The following is a 17,504-nucleotide window of genomic DNA, read 5'->3' as shown; positions in this document are numbered from 1 at the left end:
TTAAGGAGGCTGCTGCTATCTTGTGATTGTCAAGTCCAGAGAATGATCTGAAGAGTGAAGTCTATCCCTTTGCCAACTAACAAGATTCAGAATCCTCACTTTGCTTGTTAGGCCCTGTTTGTTTCAGATTGTAAAAGCTGGATTGTGATCAAAATTTAAAAGCTGAAACAAACAGTTGGATTGTAAAAGCTGGATTGTGATCACAATCCAAAAGCTGAAACAAACAGCTGGTTGGAAAAGCTGGATTGTTACAATCCAACACACAGATTGTAACAATCCAGCAATCCGTCTTCCACCAGATTGTAACAATCAACAATCCAGCTTTTCCAATCCAGCTTATTACAATCTACAATCTATAAGCTGCTTTTCACAATCTCCAGCTCAAACAAATAGGCCCTTACTGTAGATCGTCTGGCAAGGGCTGACACGATATTTTTTCAGCGTGTTGTATACAAACTATGTAACCCCTTCTGTTGGGGCAAAAGTATATCCACGCTTTTATTAAAAGAGAATAAGTTTTCGGTAAAGGACAGGTGATCTCTTGTTGTCAGGTTGCACAAAATTCACAATTCTACACTACCAAGAAAAAAGGCCAGAAAATAAGTTCCGTTTGATTCTCTATTGAGACGAACAGAAATCCAGAGCAGAAGAAAGACAAGGCTATGTGCATCTTCATGATGTAGAGCTGGAACAATTTCCTTTAACAGCTTTACAGAACATGAGCAACTGAGCAAGTGCAGCCGTTTTAAGTTGTCTGGCCGCATTTGCGCTACAAAACTAGAACATTTTGCAGCCATGTCTGAACTACAGCAACTCTATCCAGTCACGAGAGAAATGAAGCATCACGTATGTGAGGATGAGACTGCACAAATGAGCAATGGATGGAAAGAGCAAAGCAAATCTCACTGCGCATGCTACCTTCAACTTTCTGAACTTGAAAGAGTTGTGAAGGAATAGCCAACCGACCAATTGCAGATATATGCTCCAACTCCATCACTAGTAACTAGTAAGGGAGCTAGCGTCTTTTATTTTTCCTCAAGTGAAAAGCTTGAGCAACTAACCGAAAAATTGCTCAGTAGTGTGTGCTTTTTCCAGTAAAAATAATCCTCATTAGTGTCTCGTTTTCTTTGGAATTCTTCTGGAACAATTGGTTGCTTAATTCTTGTCAATATATATGTGGATTTTATTCTACAATGTGGCCCAACATTTCTTCGAGATTCTAGAAGTTCTGGCAATATCAAGGTGATTTCATCACGCACGTTGCAGAGCAAGTTGTTGATTGGGTACCAACTAGGATAAGGTATATTGTTAAATTTTGACGTGCTGTATTCGTTGTGCTTCTCTAATCCCATCAGCAATTGATTGTGCAGGAAGAAAGTATGAAGTTATTAATGGAAGAATCAGGTTTACGTAGAAGATTAGTTGTCAGTGACGCAGCTGATATGGACAGGCTGTTAGGGTGTGAACAAACTGACCTCGGCCGTATTTCAAGCCGCAGGTCAGAGTTCAATTTCCCTTAATTTTAAGATAAGATTCATGTGAATGAACCAGTACAAAGTGCACCTCAACGTCCTGTTTGGAAATTGGAGAAGAGTCAGGAAGATTGGTAGAAGGAGAAAAAAGGTTAGAAACAAGGACAGCTGCAAAAGACGCTGTAAACATGTGCTGTAGAAAATTCAGACTTTCATGACGATAGCATATTGCATATTGCATATATCATCTTTGGAATTGGATGTCATTTTTCCAACACGTTTATTGTCTTTTGTTTGCTTATCCAAAATGCTTATCCAAAAGAGTCACTAATTGAATTCTTATTCTAGGATACGACTACTCTTCAACTCAACAATGAGAAATAGAAGATAAGATGTATGAGTTCACTTCACATCAACTAAAAATTCAGCAACATCTAGTCAGCACCATTAAGCATTACTTGCATCTACTGAGAGAGAAGAGATAAATACAAGAATCAGTCGTTTTCACCATATTATGTCTGCAACTGCAAGCAGAGTTCTGCAATGCCGTGATGCTACCTGCCTATCTTCTAGTGCTACATGCACTTTAGTTGTCTGTGCTCTGGAGATAAATTTGCATCTTTGTGCAAAAAACAAAATAGGGTCAACCAGTCACTGCAGGTTCCCTGTTGCTTCTAGTGTACAAATTAATTAAACTAGTTGAAACAGAGGTGCAGGAAAAAAAAAGAAGTTGAAATACAGAAAGGAGTATGTAAGTTCCATATGTAACTTTCTGAAAATGAAAAGAATTGTTAGCCAACAGTATAGCTATGGTTTCCGCAGTTAGCTTTCTGTTGCATTGCAACGTCAGAAAAGCAACATCAAATGGACGGAATTTCTGAATGGAACTTTCGAATCAACTTGCTATTTCCCTCTGCTTTTTTCTAATCTATGTACATTGAATCGCTTCTCCACTTTGTTCATGAAAGAAACTCTATCAAATGACTACTTTCTAACTCTCCTAATCCTCACTGGGAGCCCGCCACTGATGGACGCGGTGAGCCCTGACACGAACTTTGGCGCGCAGGCGCCACTGCCATTCTTGTCAAGCACCTCTACGTCGAACGCCTGCACCACCGCAACGCCGACCGCCTTCATCTCGGTAACCGCGAGCTCCTTGCCAAGGCACACGCGGAGGCCGGCCTGGAACACCGGGTACTTGTACAGGCTCTCCGGCACGAACGATCCGCCGGGGCCCGTGAGCCACCGCTCCGGACGGAACGCGTCGTGGTCGGCGCCCCAGATGCGCGGCATGCGGCCCATGGCGTAGGGGTGGTACATCACGCGCGCGCCCCCGGACACGTAGGTGCCGTCCGGGAGCACGTCGGCGCCGGCGCAGAACTTGGAGTCAAACTGCACGGGCGGGAACAGTCGCATGTTCTCGTACAGAACCGCGTGGGTGTAGTGAAGGTCCTTGAGTTGCTCGTAGTCGTAGGTGCCCGGCGTAGTATCGTCTCCGGCCTCCGCGCGCATGGCGATCGCCACGGCGGGGTTCTTGGACAGGAGCATGAAGAGCGTTGTGAGAGCGGAGGACACCGTGTCGCGCCCGGCGAGGAGGAAGCTGACCACGATGTCGCGGAGGTACTTGTCGTCCACGGCGTGCGCGTCTCCTGCCGAGGCCATGAACCGGGACAGGAGGTCGTGGCTGTTGGCGACGCCCAGCTTCCGGCGCTCCCGGATCATCGCCGCCGCGAGTTCGTTGACGAGCTTGATGGCCTTCTTGAGCTCTCTCTCGGATCCAATGTTAAGCAGACGCTTCATCTTCCACACCAACGGCGACGCCACCGCGCCCCGCATGGCACAGAGCCGCGACGCGGTGTCGAACGCGTCGGCAAACTTCGACATGGGCATTTCTCGCTCGAGACAGCCCGGGTCCAGCCCGAACGAGATCTTGCAGATGGTGTCGAAGGCGAGGCGCCGGAACACGTCCTGCAGATCCACCACCGTGCCTTTGTCGGCGGCGTCGGCGAGGACTGGCATGAGGCGGGTCTCCACCTCCTGGGCGATGATCTTGTACGCGTAGGAGCGCATGGCGACGCTGCCGAGCTCGAGGCTGGCCATCTTGCGCTGGTGGCGCCACGCGTCGCCGTCGACGTTGAAGATGCCGCCGCCGAGGAGGTCGCCAAGAAGTGCGGCGAAGGGCTTGCCCTTGGGGAAGTTGTCGAAGTTGGTCTTGAGCATGTACTCGACGTTGGCCGGGTTGGCGGTGACTGTGCAGCCGAGGACGTGGACGTGGACGGTGCTGGTGGCCGCCTCGCGGAGCAGGTGCGCGTACCAGTCTCCGAGGTTGGTGAAGTCCCTCGCCCACGACCCCGTGAGGTACGCCCGGCACACATGGCAGCTGCACCACGGCCACCGCCGCACGAGCAGGAGCACCACGCCGAGGGCCGCCAAGCACAAGGAGAAGCCGAAGAACGCCATGCCCGAGCACCGTGCGGCCCATGACAACTCCATGGCATCCATGGCTCTTCTTGAAGGGGATTTTGGAGCAGGTAAGAGCGAGAGAAGGGGAGAAAAATGTCAGTTTGCGCGGAAGACTCAGGAGGCATGTCTATATATAACGTGGGTAGCTGAAGAAGAAGCACATAGGACACGTACATTACCTATCTATATTTTTATAAAATATAAATGTTATAATAGATTTAATCAATCTTTACTGTTTATCTAAGTTGATTAAATGATTACTATGTAAAGTTTGATCTATTTCTTTTCTCAAAAATACATTTAATCTTATATTATTTGTCTTCTATATCTATACATCTAATATTTATCTTCCATACATTCAAAAATAAATTCAATCTCATATTATTTGTCTTCCATACCATAACATTCAATATCTGTCTTTCATACATTTACCGTCGGGTTGGTATTCGGCTACTGGATTTTTTTCCATCGAGGACAACGATACTGATATAGTTAGTCTAGATGATAAAAACGGCCCAGTGAAATATGCACATATGTTATCATAGATAATTGGTCCTAAATCCTAACGTCGTAATGCTAAAAAAGAAGTAGTACAAATATAGAGGAAAACAAGTACCCAAAGTTATAAGATAAAAGTATGTATTTCTTTAATTGGTACGTTTGAATAAATTCAAGTGCATAATCCTCGGTTGCCAGTGATAGGGTGGCGACCATGGTCTGATTTATTTTCATTAGGTCGAGGAATCCTACTTCACTGATGCCCTTTTAACCGCATGTATGTATCTCTATTCTACATACACAAGAAGTAAAGACATTCAATTTAATGGTACAAGAATTTATATTGTGAATTATAAATATAAGACACTTACAGAGTCCACAAACTAATGAGTTGAATGCCGAGGATGTCTTGGTGGTATAGTTGATATATTTTATCAAAATGAATCCAGACTTCGCCGTCTTCGTGGAGGAAATCACAATGTCTGTATTGGAATGCGAACATTTCTCTACCGGCCTTCGACTGTTCTAAGTACCAGGCGTGGAATATCCGTATTTGGGTTGTTAGCTCTAATAGAGACTCGACCAGTGATTCGTAAAGCTTAAATTGCCATTTAGATTTTACCTTTTCAACCTTGGACTTGTCATAAATGGCTTATTTTGTCATTCCGACCTCAATTAGAAAGTTTCTTTCTAATTCTTCTTGTTGTTCTAGTGCTCTTTGTTTTTTTTACCTTCTCGATCGATGCCTTCCTCAACTGTTTTTTTACCCATGATGCTCTCGTAGTTAGATTTTAGCGATTGATCCATATGTCTTGCCAAAGTCCGAAGAAACTTGGCGACCGTTGCTAGGTCGATAGCACTCTTCTCTGGCTCAGTACGTTTGAAGTGTGCAGTGACATCGGCATTCACATTCCTTCTAATTTTCTCATCAGTTTTATCATAAGGCAGAGGAGATGCTGGCTTCTTAGATGTTGACTTCCCCGCTTCTTAGCTGTTGCTCGCCGCTATGACGAAGTCGATTTCTGAGATGACATCGACTTCTGAGCTTGTGCAGGTGCTACCAGCTTCTGAAGTGGGATAGGAGGTGGTGGCGAAGGGGTTGGAGATCTTCGTGGTGGCTGTGGAGGCAACGACGAAGGAGGTGGAGAGCTTCTGTGTGGCTATGGATGCGATGGAGGAGGAGGTAGAGGTCATCTGGGTGCGTCCGACGACTCTAGACCCAGACTCATTTGTGTCTTCATCAAACAATATGTCGCGTTTGTGCCACAAGATGTAATGGCCTATGTTTTTTGAGAGCCTCGTTTCCCTCGCCTCTCCAGGATAATCCAGCTTGCTTTTACGGTACTTATGTATTACACTGTCTATGTGTACCCTGGCGTATCCTTGTGGTATCGGACGACCATTGAAGAGGGTTGTAGGATCGATTATACTCTAATAAGGCAATCAGAGGGGGGTGAATGATTGCGGAAACCATTAATTCACCCAATCAAAAATTGATTTAAACTCGGTATTTCACTCGAAATAGATTGTACATACTCTAGTAAAAATAATGTAGAGAACGATCCGTTGTTCTGATTGCCCTCAAATTTGGATAGCTAAAACTATATTTAAGTAAGAAACTAACCCAATAAGAATCGAGTCAATCGTATATATGGATCAAGAATTATTCCTAATCGAAGCAGACTGTATCAACCAAAATCAAGTAGATCGAAACCTAGTCGAGTTGATCAAAAAGCTACTCAAGATAAAACCAAAACAATCAAAATTTTCTTAGACCAAACACTAGATATTATAGCAAGGTTTTGGATGGATTAAACCAAGATGAAGCTTTATAGAAATATGAAATTGATCGCAAAAAAACTAAGTACGCAGAATATAGAACAAAAAGAAAATTTCAAATCAGCAACTCATCAACTTACGAAACTTGATTTTCATTGCATAGATGAGTTTACAAGGTGCCTCTCCAAAGCATCCAACAAAGATTTTCATGAAATCTCAAACCATATATAGATCTACTTCCTAAATCAAAAGTCTAAATCTTATCTCGCTCATGACTCTACTTATCCTGACCGAGACCCTCTTAATATATAGCTCTCCAAACTGTCCTTGGTTTGAAAACAACCTGGTCGTATCCTACCTGGACATAAACCATACCAAAACACGTCCACCCATAACTGAATATAACTCATGCTCGAGTCCAACTCTGACAAGCACTCAATGCCTTATGGACTGGACTCTTCGACCAATCAGACGGCAGTCTGACCTTGCCATATACTCGAGCGACTCCATCATCCGAACACACAATCTGGTTGTACACGACCTCGCATATGTCTGCCCTTCTCTACAATGCACCTAGTCGCACACATGCAACCTTGTCTTCATATACACTATTCCCTAGCCAGAACATCCCGTATGGCATCCTCGATCACTACGACCTCAGTTCCTCCTGAACCTGGTCGCTGAACCTCAGTTCCTCCCTGAACTTAGTTTTCCAATCCATCATCAACCACGTTCGCCATCGAGCAACACCTGCACATGAATCAGTAAACAAGTAAGAGCACAAGTCCTTCTCGACTTGACTCAAGATCAGTTCACGCAACACTACTCACACGAGTATATTACATCACCTCTACGCTAACACTAGCATATAAGCATATCTAAGTAGCAACTCAGTAACTCATAAACATTATCATAATGTCATTAAGCTAAATCACTTTGCTCTGCTAATTTCATCATCCAAACTAATTTTTCATCACATGATCTCACAATCTCCCCCTTAATGAAAATATTGGCAACCCTCATGTGAACATTGGCAACCTCTTAACAAACAAGACTTGCTTTTAAAATCAAACGCAAAGTGAAATAAAAATAAAGAAAAATTTCCAACATGGAAAATCTCTCCCCCTTTGAAGAAAAAACAAAAATTTCTCCTGAATGAATAACTCTCTCCCCCTTTGGCAATGATTTCATCAAAAATTCAAAAGAGAGAATCAAATAATTTTGTTGTTTATATCATAATGAGCATCGTAGATCAGCCACATATATAACACATACTCGACCAAGCCACACTATCAAGAATATCTGCACCAACTCGTCTACACATATAAAAATATAGTGTGAGCACAACTTATCAAGTATAATTAATGATTTATTTGTAAGCCATGGTCTCACAATCTCAACTACTCGAATTCACAAATTATATGCTATCAAAAATATAGATATAAAAAGTATGTCATTGTTTTAATTAAAATCACATATAATAAGATACCAATTGTGCTGTCAAGAGACATCTCATATTATTTGGCAAGGAATTATAAGCATCATTAACCTTATTCTATCCAACCATGTCAAGCCTATGTCAAAGACAATCAGAAGCTTAAGACAATGGTTACGGTCATACACGACTTCTTCCAAGTTCATATCAAAGTGCAATGATAAGCAGTCTCGTAAAGAAGAAGTGTGGTAATACATACTTCCTTGATCTTTTTTCCTATCAACTAGTATTCAACATTTTTTCATTTCTTTGAGTCTTTCACATATAGCATTTTTATCAAAGATTAAAACAATCAAGAGAGCTTAACCATGACAATATTTAATTCAAGTTGCAATTCGATTTAGAAAGCCATAACAAAAACTACATCCTACATATAGAGATATGAATGTGCAAAAACTCCTATATAGCATAAGCATTAGCTTTAAAAGTCACATATGTATCAGATATGATGCTCATCATATTTCGTTGTTTTCTCATTTTTAAACTCTGACAAGCTCCAAGATATAAGAAGACCCCTCAAAATAATCCCATAGGATGAATAACACCAAGTTCTCTCTAAAGAAAAGTAAAAGGAGAAGAGTCTAAAGGTTTTGTGAAATGTCTGCCAATTGGTATTCAGTATCCACATGAAGAAGTTCAATATTCCCCTTTTCAACATTGTATCTAAGAAAATGAAATCTAATGTCAATGTGTTTAGTCCGAGAATGTTGCACAAGGTTTTTAGCAATACTTATACACTAATGCTGGAACACTCTAAATTAACCCCATAATCTTCAAGTGTAGCAGCTACCCAAATATTTTATGAACAACAACTAGCAGCAGCTACATATTCAGATTTAGCAGTAAATTGTGCAACAGAAGACTATTTCCAAGATGACCCTACAATAAGAGAATTACCTAAGAAATGATATGTACCAGATGTACTTTTTCTATCAATTCTATAACCTCCAAAATCAGCATTAAAGAAAGCTCTTAAGCTAATACAAGAAGAAATAGAAAGCCATATGCCAAAGTCTTGAGTGCCATACGCTTGTCGATGTGAAGCACGTGGGAATCTTGAAATCGTGCACACAAGTATATAACAAATTATATGTCTGGCCTTGAAGCGGTGAGATACAAAAGTGATCCAATCATGCTTCTATATTTTTCTTGATCAACTGGCTCACCATCTTCAACAATATCAAGCGTTGTTGTTGCTCCAATAAATGTCATAATTGGCTTACTATTTTCAATCTCAAAACGTCGTAGCAGGTCTTGTGTATACTTATTTTTATGAACAAAAGTACCTTCTTTGGTTTGTTTGATTTGAAGACCCAAAAAGTATGTTAGTTCACCCATCATACTCATCTCAAATTCCCTACTCATCGTTTCTAAAAACTGAAACACCAAAGTATGAGAAGAACAACAAAAAAATGATATCATCTACATACATCTAAATAAATAGTTGAACATTACCATGCTTGAGCACAAACAACGTCTTATCCACTTTTCCTATTACAAACCCTTTTCAAGCAATAAATTTTTAAGCTTATCATACCATTTTCTAGGGGCTTGTTTTAAACCATACAAAGTTTTAGACAACTTGTATATATGATTCGGATATTTAGAATTTTCAAAACCATAGGGTTGCTTAATATAAATCTCTTCATTAATGTAGCTATTCAGAAAAGTGCTTTTGACATCCATTTGATATAATCTAAAACCTTTAGATGCAACAAACGCTAAATTAATTCTAATGACTACTAATCTAGCAACCAGAGTAAAAGTTTCCTCAAAATCTAGCCCTTCTACCTGTATAAAACCCTGAGTTACAAGTCTAGCTTTGTTTCTAATAACAACACCATCCTCACTTTATTTATTTTTTAAAATCCATCTAGTTTCCATAAGGGTATGACCCGGAGGAGGTGCAACTAGCTTCTAGACTTTGTTGCGTTCAAAATTTTCAAGTTCCTCATACATGGCATTGATCCAAGATTAGTCAGTTAATGCATGTGTAACAGCTTTGGGTTCAAAAGAAGCAACAAAAGCTGAATGAGCATGAGAATTAGAATCAATAAATCTGGACCATTTGACTCATTTATCTGATCAGATGGATGACTCTGCTTAATGTGCAAAGGAGCATTGACTCTAGAATCAATATCTTCTTCTCCTTCAACATGCACAGATGATATAGTAGTTTGAGGATGTCCAACTGTAGCCAAAGTAGTCTAATGTGTTAAGAGATCTATAGCTGACTGTGTCATCGGAATTAAAATCTCATCCTCACCCTCCTCATCATCATCCACAAAAATGCTCTCGGACTTCCCCTGAATATGTGTACATGTACCTACATCACTTGATCTATTTCTAGGAATAGCCTCATCAATAGTAACCTCATAGGTTTCCACAATTTTGTTAGTCTCCAAAACAAACACACAATAGCCACGAGTATGAGCAGAATATCAAGAAAAACTCCATCAGTTGATCTAGACTTAAACTTATCCAAATTTTTAGATTTGAGCACAAACACTTACAGCCAAAAACTCTAAAATGAGATACACTAGTCCTATGTCCAAACCATAACTCGAAAACACGGTTTGAAATATAACAAGATGTAGATATGGCTTCAGCCCAAAATCTCCTAGTAGTAGAAAATTCATCTAACATGATCCTAGCTATCTCAACCGGAGTTTTATTCTTTCTTTTAATTATACCATTTTGTTGAGGTACTCTAGACGATGAAAATTGATGTTCAATACCTTTCTCGGCACAGAATGACAAAAGAAGAATTTTTAAATTCAGTTCCATTATCACTTCTAATAGCTCTAAGTGAACCAGGAAGATCAACAGACAATCTAAGAAATAGATTCCTAAAATGATCAAAAACTTCATCCTTAAATGTCATAAAGAAAACCCAAGAGTATTTAAAGAAATCATCAACAACAACAATAACAAGTACATATCATTTATTTCTAAAAGATTGTACTCTAGAATGACCAACAATATCAATGTGCAAAAGTTGACCGAGTGCATTTGTCATAACTGTGATAATAGGTGGATATGAACTTGAATGCATTTTACCATGTTCACACGAAGAGCATACTAATCCGCTATCACTCGTAAGCTTAGGCAAACCACGAATAAGATCTAAACCACTAACTCGAGTGAGATGATCTAAACCAATATGACCAAGTCTATGATGCTAAAAGAATAGATCTTTTGAAACATTAGCAACAAGATATCTAAGAATAGAAGAAGATGATGCATCAAAATCAGCCTTAAAAACTCTTCCAAAACAAGACATCTAAGTAAATGACAAGATCACCTGAAGCATCTAGTACTTTGCATTTATTTTTCTTAAAACACACCTCAAGATCTTCATCAATCATTTGTGAGACAGAAAGCAAGTTAAATTTCAAGTTCTCGACTAGAGCAACACCCTTGAACATAACTTGTCATTTACTTGCACTATACCATTTGCAACAACTAATGTAAAAGAAGCATCTCCAAAAGTAACACTTTCAGCATGAGATACACGTACAAGGGAGGAGAACCAATTCTTATCACCGGACATGTGGTGTGAGCATCTAGAATCGACTAGCCAAATGTTCTCCTTCCTCGCTCGAGAAACCTACAGTAAACCAGAAGATGTCGAGGCCTCAGTACTAGGGTTTGTAATAAGGCTTAGGGATCTAGTACTGAGTCACCCGACTAGAAATGCGAGTAGGCAAAATATGAGTAACCCGAGAAGACTCAACTCGAGAAGCTCGAGTAGGTTCAACTCGAGAAACACTAGCAACTTGAGTAGTCTTAACCCGAGAAGCCCGAGTAGGCTCATGGTGAGTTACACGAGTAGCAAAAGGTGATGACTGTTTCTCCTAAGGTAGAAATGAGGTGCAACAACCTCACGAGGGATAACACGTGCCTTTCAGAAATTAGACCTAGCCTTAAACTTTTCTTTCCTTTGTTGTTTAACTAGTCTAAAGAAAAAATCTACTAAATATCCATATCTACCACAATGAGTGCAATTATACTTAACTAGATGTGTGGATTTAGAAGAAGAAATAGCATTTGCATTCATTGTAGAAGATAAAAATCCAGCAGATTTAAAAACAACCTTCTTAGGTTCAGATTCAACAAGTGTTTCAAATTTGCCACACTACTGCAGAAATCCTCTTCACTCCCGGCTCCAAAACCCCCTTCACTAATGGTTTTGGAGATGACAGTGGGCAACGGGCAGTGATAGTCGAGGACTATTACTACCAGCTCGGTGGACCGACAATGAAGGGGATTATCAGACCGACAATGAAGGGGATTATCACTACCGACTAAAAGATTTGGCCGACAGTGATACCCAAGGCATCACTGTCGGATGAAGGCTTCGGCCGGTAGTGATTCACTAGAATCACTGCTGGCTGAAGGTTTTAGCCGGTAGTGTTTTCCCTCTCCTCCCTCCTCGGTCCTCCCTCTCTCTGTCCTCTCTGTACTCCCTCTCTCTCCTTGATCTTTCGATCTCTCTCTCAATACATGCATACAATGATATAAATATTTACTGTAAATCAATAATAAAAGCACATTCATTAATACATAATAATAAACACATATTACAAGTCAGGCATTAACAAACACACATATATACATAATAGTTCTCACAGGTTTCCCCCTAAAAAGTCAATCGAGTTGAGCCAGCCCAGTATCCCTCTACCTCTCCTGTGATGAGGACCACGTCTCCGCACTGACGATTGATGGCGTGTGTACGTCCGGGGACACCAGAGGGTCGATGGTGGTGGAGCAGAGGACCCAACCACACCTGATCAATCCAGCATCGCCTATGCACTAGGCTCACCGGCGTGTCAAAGACATAGAAGTCTGATGCCTAAATGCCTCTACGGTTTGATCCTTCGGCCTCCTCCGCAGCACACTGATGGGCCACCCACTCATCCTCCTCCTCCTGGGCACGCTTGCGGGACGCTACTTCTTGCTCCTCCGCAGTGCACAGCTGACGAGCCAGCCTCTCATCCTCCTCATCCTCCTAGGCACGCTTACTTGACGTTGCTTCTTGCTCCTCCACAACGCACAACTGACGGGCCAGCCTCTCATCCTCCTCCTGGGCACGCTTACTGTCCACTACTTCTTGCTCCTCCTTTGCATCATCATTGTAAGGCCATTCTATCGAAGAGTCATCCAACAATACCAACTTTGCATCATACATAGTAATTCATATCATTCATTAATAAATAGTAATTAATATCATTCATTAATATTGTGTTAATTGGCAAAATATAATATGTTGTCAAGCCCCTTGGTAGCCTTTTTCCTTGTCGCATACTCTCTACTAGAAGGTACGGTATCACCTGAAGGTCTCTAACGCATGGATAGCATGATCGGTTCATGAAACAAGTCGTTTGGGTTGATAACATGTTTCAAGAAGAACCCGGCAATCTGTTCTTGAAGGGCATGTATTTCTGCGGGTTGTAACACACTTGTGCGTAGTTTGAAGCGCTACATTTGAAGATTCGAAAGAATTAGTCCTTGAACACATGTAGAAATTGAAAAGAATGCATCGATATGTTATTTCATACCTCAATATCATTGAACCTAATAGCGTCTCCATCTGGGCTAAATGTATGCATGAAAGTAAGAACATAAAAAGCACAGAGATTGTTGCTTGGTGACTGCCTCATACACTTCAAGCGAAAATGATTCATCAGTGGAATTGAACCTTTTTATTCAGTAGGAAATGCAAGATATGAATATGGATTGTGTACTAGAAAGTCAGTTTTTACATTGTACTGCTTCCTGAATGGAAAGTGGATAACACTCTTTTTGCGGTATCTTATGTACGCCCTGTACGTGAATATGAATACCAATTAAACTTAGATGCAATAATCGAGAAGATTAAATGATCAAGTTAACCTGTTTAGCATGTCAATGAGGTGTTGGTAAGTCATCTTATCTCTCTTTTATGAGTCTAAGACAATGATCTTGCTTAAGTCTGGGTAGATGACAAAGAGGATCCAATGAAAACTGCATAATATGTCACCAAAGAAAATTAGTACTAGAATCAAGTTACCCATAAAATGAGGACGCCCTGGCGCACAAATACGTACTCATAGCTGTAGGGTAAGAGTATGAATTTCTTGTATTGGTGGTAAAGCAGACATTTCAATAAATAGTCCTCGATGCAGTCTGGATTCTTCGTTACAAGTTTTTTGATCACAAGCCCAGGATTGATGAATCCTACTTTGTTATCTAAGTCTTGTTCCTATGCTTGGATCTCCATAACGTGAATTATATGCATAAGTCACTTACAGAGTCCATGCTCTGACTATAGCCACATCAAGGGCATCTTCCTTGTACAGTTCATATAAGTGCAAGAATTCTAACCAAAAGAAGCCATCTCCGTTGAGAAAATATTCATCTCTGTATCTTACAGGGAACGCCTGAAAACCCTGCCTGGATTGCTCCAACCTCCAAGTACCACTGATGTAATCGGCACATTTGAGTTGTAAGGCTTCTTTCTATATCTGGTTTGACCAAAGGTTTGCTCAACTCAAACGGCCATGTAACATCCAACTTTGATATATCCACTCTCACAGTAAACCGTGCTAGTTCTTCTATTGTTATTTTTGAATCAGCTAAGAAGTCTGCAATGCTTGGAGCATTCTTTAATAATTAGGCCTGGTTTGCTCTTGGCCTACTTCTTGCTGATGCGTTCATAGTCAGTCGGCGGCTTACTTGAAGCTGCCCCCGTCTATTTAGCTTTAGCCATTTTCATAAAAAATTTCAAGGCATCTTCAAGCACAACAGGCTTCGGTGGAGGTGGTGGAGGATGAAAATGAGACGTGACACTACCTTCTTCAATGTTTGACGACAACACTGCATCTCCTTCTAACACCTGGGCTGGAGTGGCACTTGGTGATGCCATCCCTTCCTGGGAGTTCTGCATATGATGACGACGAGCAATTGAGTATTCTACATATAAAGAGCAGAGGAAGGAAGGAGATAGAGATAAAGTCAACGAGGGAGGGAGGGAGGTTGTCGAAAGAGTGCAATAACAATGAAGTAGTCGATAGATAGAATGCATACACATATAATATTATAAATGAGTACGTTACGACCACATTTGACAAAAAGTCACATCTTGTATAGCAAAATAGGCATAAAGGTAATGACAATTGACACATTGACCTTAAAAGTCACATCATCTTACATAACAAATAATGATGATTACAAACAGAACAAGGATTATGATATCTTTACACGTGAAATCACACTTCTTTTTATTTTTGAAGTTAGCCAATTTTAGCTCGGCTTAGATGACTTGACTATTGTATGCCGCAACAACTTTTTGTTTGGACTTGTATCCTTTATAACATGCTCTTTTAAATCCATTAACTTGTTTGTGGTATTCCTCCTAACTGTAGAACACTCCACTTTGCTAACTACGATAAACAACATACCATGTCATGGTAGTTCTAAATTTCAAAGAATATGCAAAAATGATATGCTACAAACACACTACCACCAAAGACCATGCACACAGAATTCATGAGCCAGAAATTCTAATTCTAAAACAACCTTGAAAAAGCTGCACCCTATCCGCGGCCTAATCAAACAGAGTGTCAGCATAGGTAAAACCTTTTGCTACTGAAGATCATGAAACTAACAAGTCATACATATGTTCCACACATAGAAAAACAAGAAACAATACGGACAACCAGGAGTCTATATTAAAAACATATTCTTTTAAGTTGGCTATATCCATACATGCTAAACTCTTTTGGACTAAATCAACAAATATATTGCATTGGTGATATGCATATGTAATTACATTACAATATTGATTTACATTGCCATATGAATGATTATATTAAACACATGAACTCTCTTTATAACTAAATAAATCAATCTCTTTGTCCAGCTGGCAATATCTACACGTTACTTCTCTCTTCGAATATGTCAATGATGTATCGATGCTATACCATTTCATAGCACATCAACAAACTTGAAAGTAAGAAAGATGATTCAGTTACCCCAACAATCACCACTGGAACCCCCTCTCCTCTCCTCCTTTAATCCAACATTCCAAGCTAATGTGGTCCTCATGATCGACCAGTTACCCCAACAATCACCACTGGAACCCTCTTGGAACCCAAATCGGTCAAATGCAGCACACAATTAAAACTCAGAACGACCGGTACCTGCAAGACGGCAAGGGTCTGGGCGGCGGGGTGCGCGGGCTGGGTGTCTAGGAGGATGGGAATGGCGCTGGGGAAGAGGATGACGTCGACGTCGAGAAGGACAGGGACAGAGGGCACGAGCTTGTCGGTGCGGGCCCGTGGTCCTCCGATGGCGTGGCCTCCTCGATGTCGGGAGGCATTTCAGTTGAGGGCATAGGGAAGGGGAAAAAATTTTAAGTGTAAAAGGGCGCAGGGCGTCGAGCCATTTTATAGGGAAGGACTTTTACTACCGGCTCAATATGACCACTAGCGGTGAAATGGTACATTCACTGCCGGCTCAAGAAGACTACTGGCAGTGAAACTACTTTCACTGTCGGCACAATAAGGCCACTGACAGTGAAAGTAGTTTCACTACTAACCCAATATATCCATCGGTAGTGAAACCCTTTTCACTGCTGGTGCCGCAGGATGCAAAAAAAATTGTTTAGCTTCGCGCGTGTGCAGAGACTCGAACCCACGACCTACACCAAGTAAGACCGAACAAACAGTTGCGCTACTCAAGTAATTTTGATTGAGATTTTACTATCTATATTTATTAACATTCTGTTGACTAAAATCCTAATACATATTTATTTAAATTTGAACTTGCTATATGCCAAAATTAAGTTTTGTATATACCTATATTTTCTGGTTCATTTTTCTAATTAAATAAAAAATTAAAATAAATTTGTTTATACCTAAATTTTTATATTATGGCTTTCTAATTAATTAAAAAATATAATTGAAGCTTCCTATATATCTTAATTTCATCGATAAATATTTTAAATCATTAAAAATTGAAAATAAATATGCTTATAGCTATAGGTAATTCATTCAAAATAAAAAATAGTAATACATAGCAATAGTGCTAGCATGTGCTATTGCTAATTCATTATTAAAAATCAAAAATCAATATGCTCAATAATAAAGACATCTTCCACCATAAACTACAAATCGAAGCTTACATAACAAAAGTGAAGTATAATTGCATCTAAAATAAATTCATACATAGTAATTAATATAATTTAGCTACTTTGTCTTAACGATTCGCCTTTCATTATGATGACAACGTACATAAAGAGGTTCGTCAGTGTCTTCCATGGGACCTAGGTCGATGTCCTCTCTGGAAGGAGTTTGCGCATCGAATTAATTATAATCTTCCTCGTCAACAATATTATCCATTCCAACAATTCTTCTTTTTCCTTGAAGAACCACGTCGTGCTTCTTCTTGTTAGCCGGGTCTGTACTCAACCCAAATCTTATATTCCTCACATCTTTTGCAAATGGCTCCTTGTATTTTCTATTGATGTTTCTCCACTGTGTAGAATCAGTGGGGTGTCTCAGCATTCCATCATCCTTGCGCTCCTCAGTGTACCACCGCATCAATTCGGCGTGTCTTTTGTTCGTGAATAAATGCTCCAAACGGGGGACTATACGAAAATACCACATCACCTTGACAGGAGGTTTTTTATTCTTTCCTTCATCATCGATATCATCATGGTCACACTTGTATTATGATGAACCACAGACGAGATACTCGTCCAAGTATGCATGCTCTCCACGATACAACATCCAATCGTTTGAACATGCATGTAT

At 40.4% G+C, this 17,504-nt stretch overlaps 1 protein-coding gene across 1 annotated transcript; it reads right to left on the bottom strand.

Annotated features, from left to right (window-relative positions):
* Nucleotides 1-2,346: 2,346 nt before the first annotated feature.
* LOC133906294 (cytochrome P450 94C1-like) lies at nt 2,347-4,050 on the bottom strand. The gene has a single exon (XM_062348156.1). The coding sequence runs from the start codon at nt 3,972-3,974 to the stop codon at nt 2,457-2,459; it is 1,518 nt and encodes a 505-aa protein (XP_062204140.1). The 5' UTR covers nt 3,975-4,050; the 3' UTR covers nt 2,347-2,456.
* Nucleotides 4,051-17,504: the final 13,454 nt, after the last annotated feature.

The sequence above is a fragment of the Phragmites australis genome, chromosome 23, assembly GCF_958298935.1.
Source record: "Phragmites australis chromosome 23, lpPhrAust1.1, whole genome shotgun sequence".
Classification (NCBI taxonomy): Eukaryota; Viridiplantae; Streptophyta; class Magnoliopsida; order Poales; family Poaceae; genus Phragmites; species Phragmites australis.
The sequence above is the reverse complement of the archived record's forward strand: the minus strand, read 5'-3'. Positions and strand labels throughout refer to the sequence as shown.

Bases quoted from the DNA above. Each gene is read 5' to 3' on its own strand.
- LOC133906294 (XM_062348156.1), bottom strand. From the start codon at position 3,974: ATGGATGCCATGGAGTTGTCATGGGCCGCACGGTGCTCGGGCATGGCG.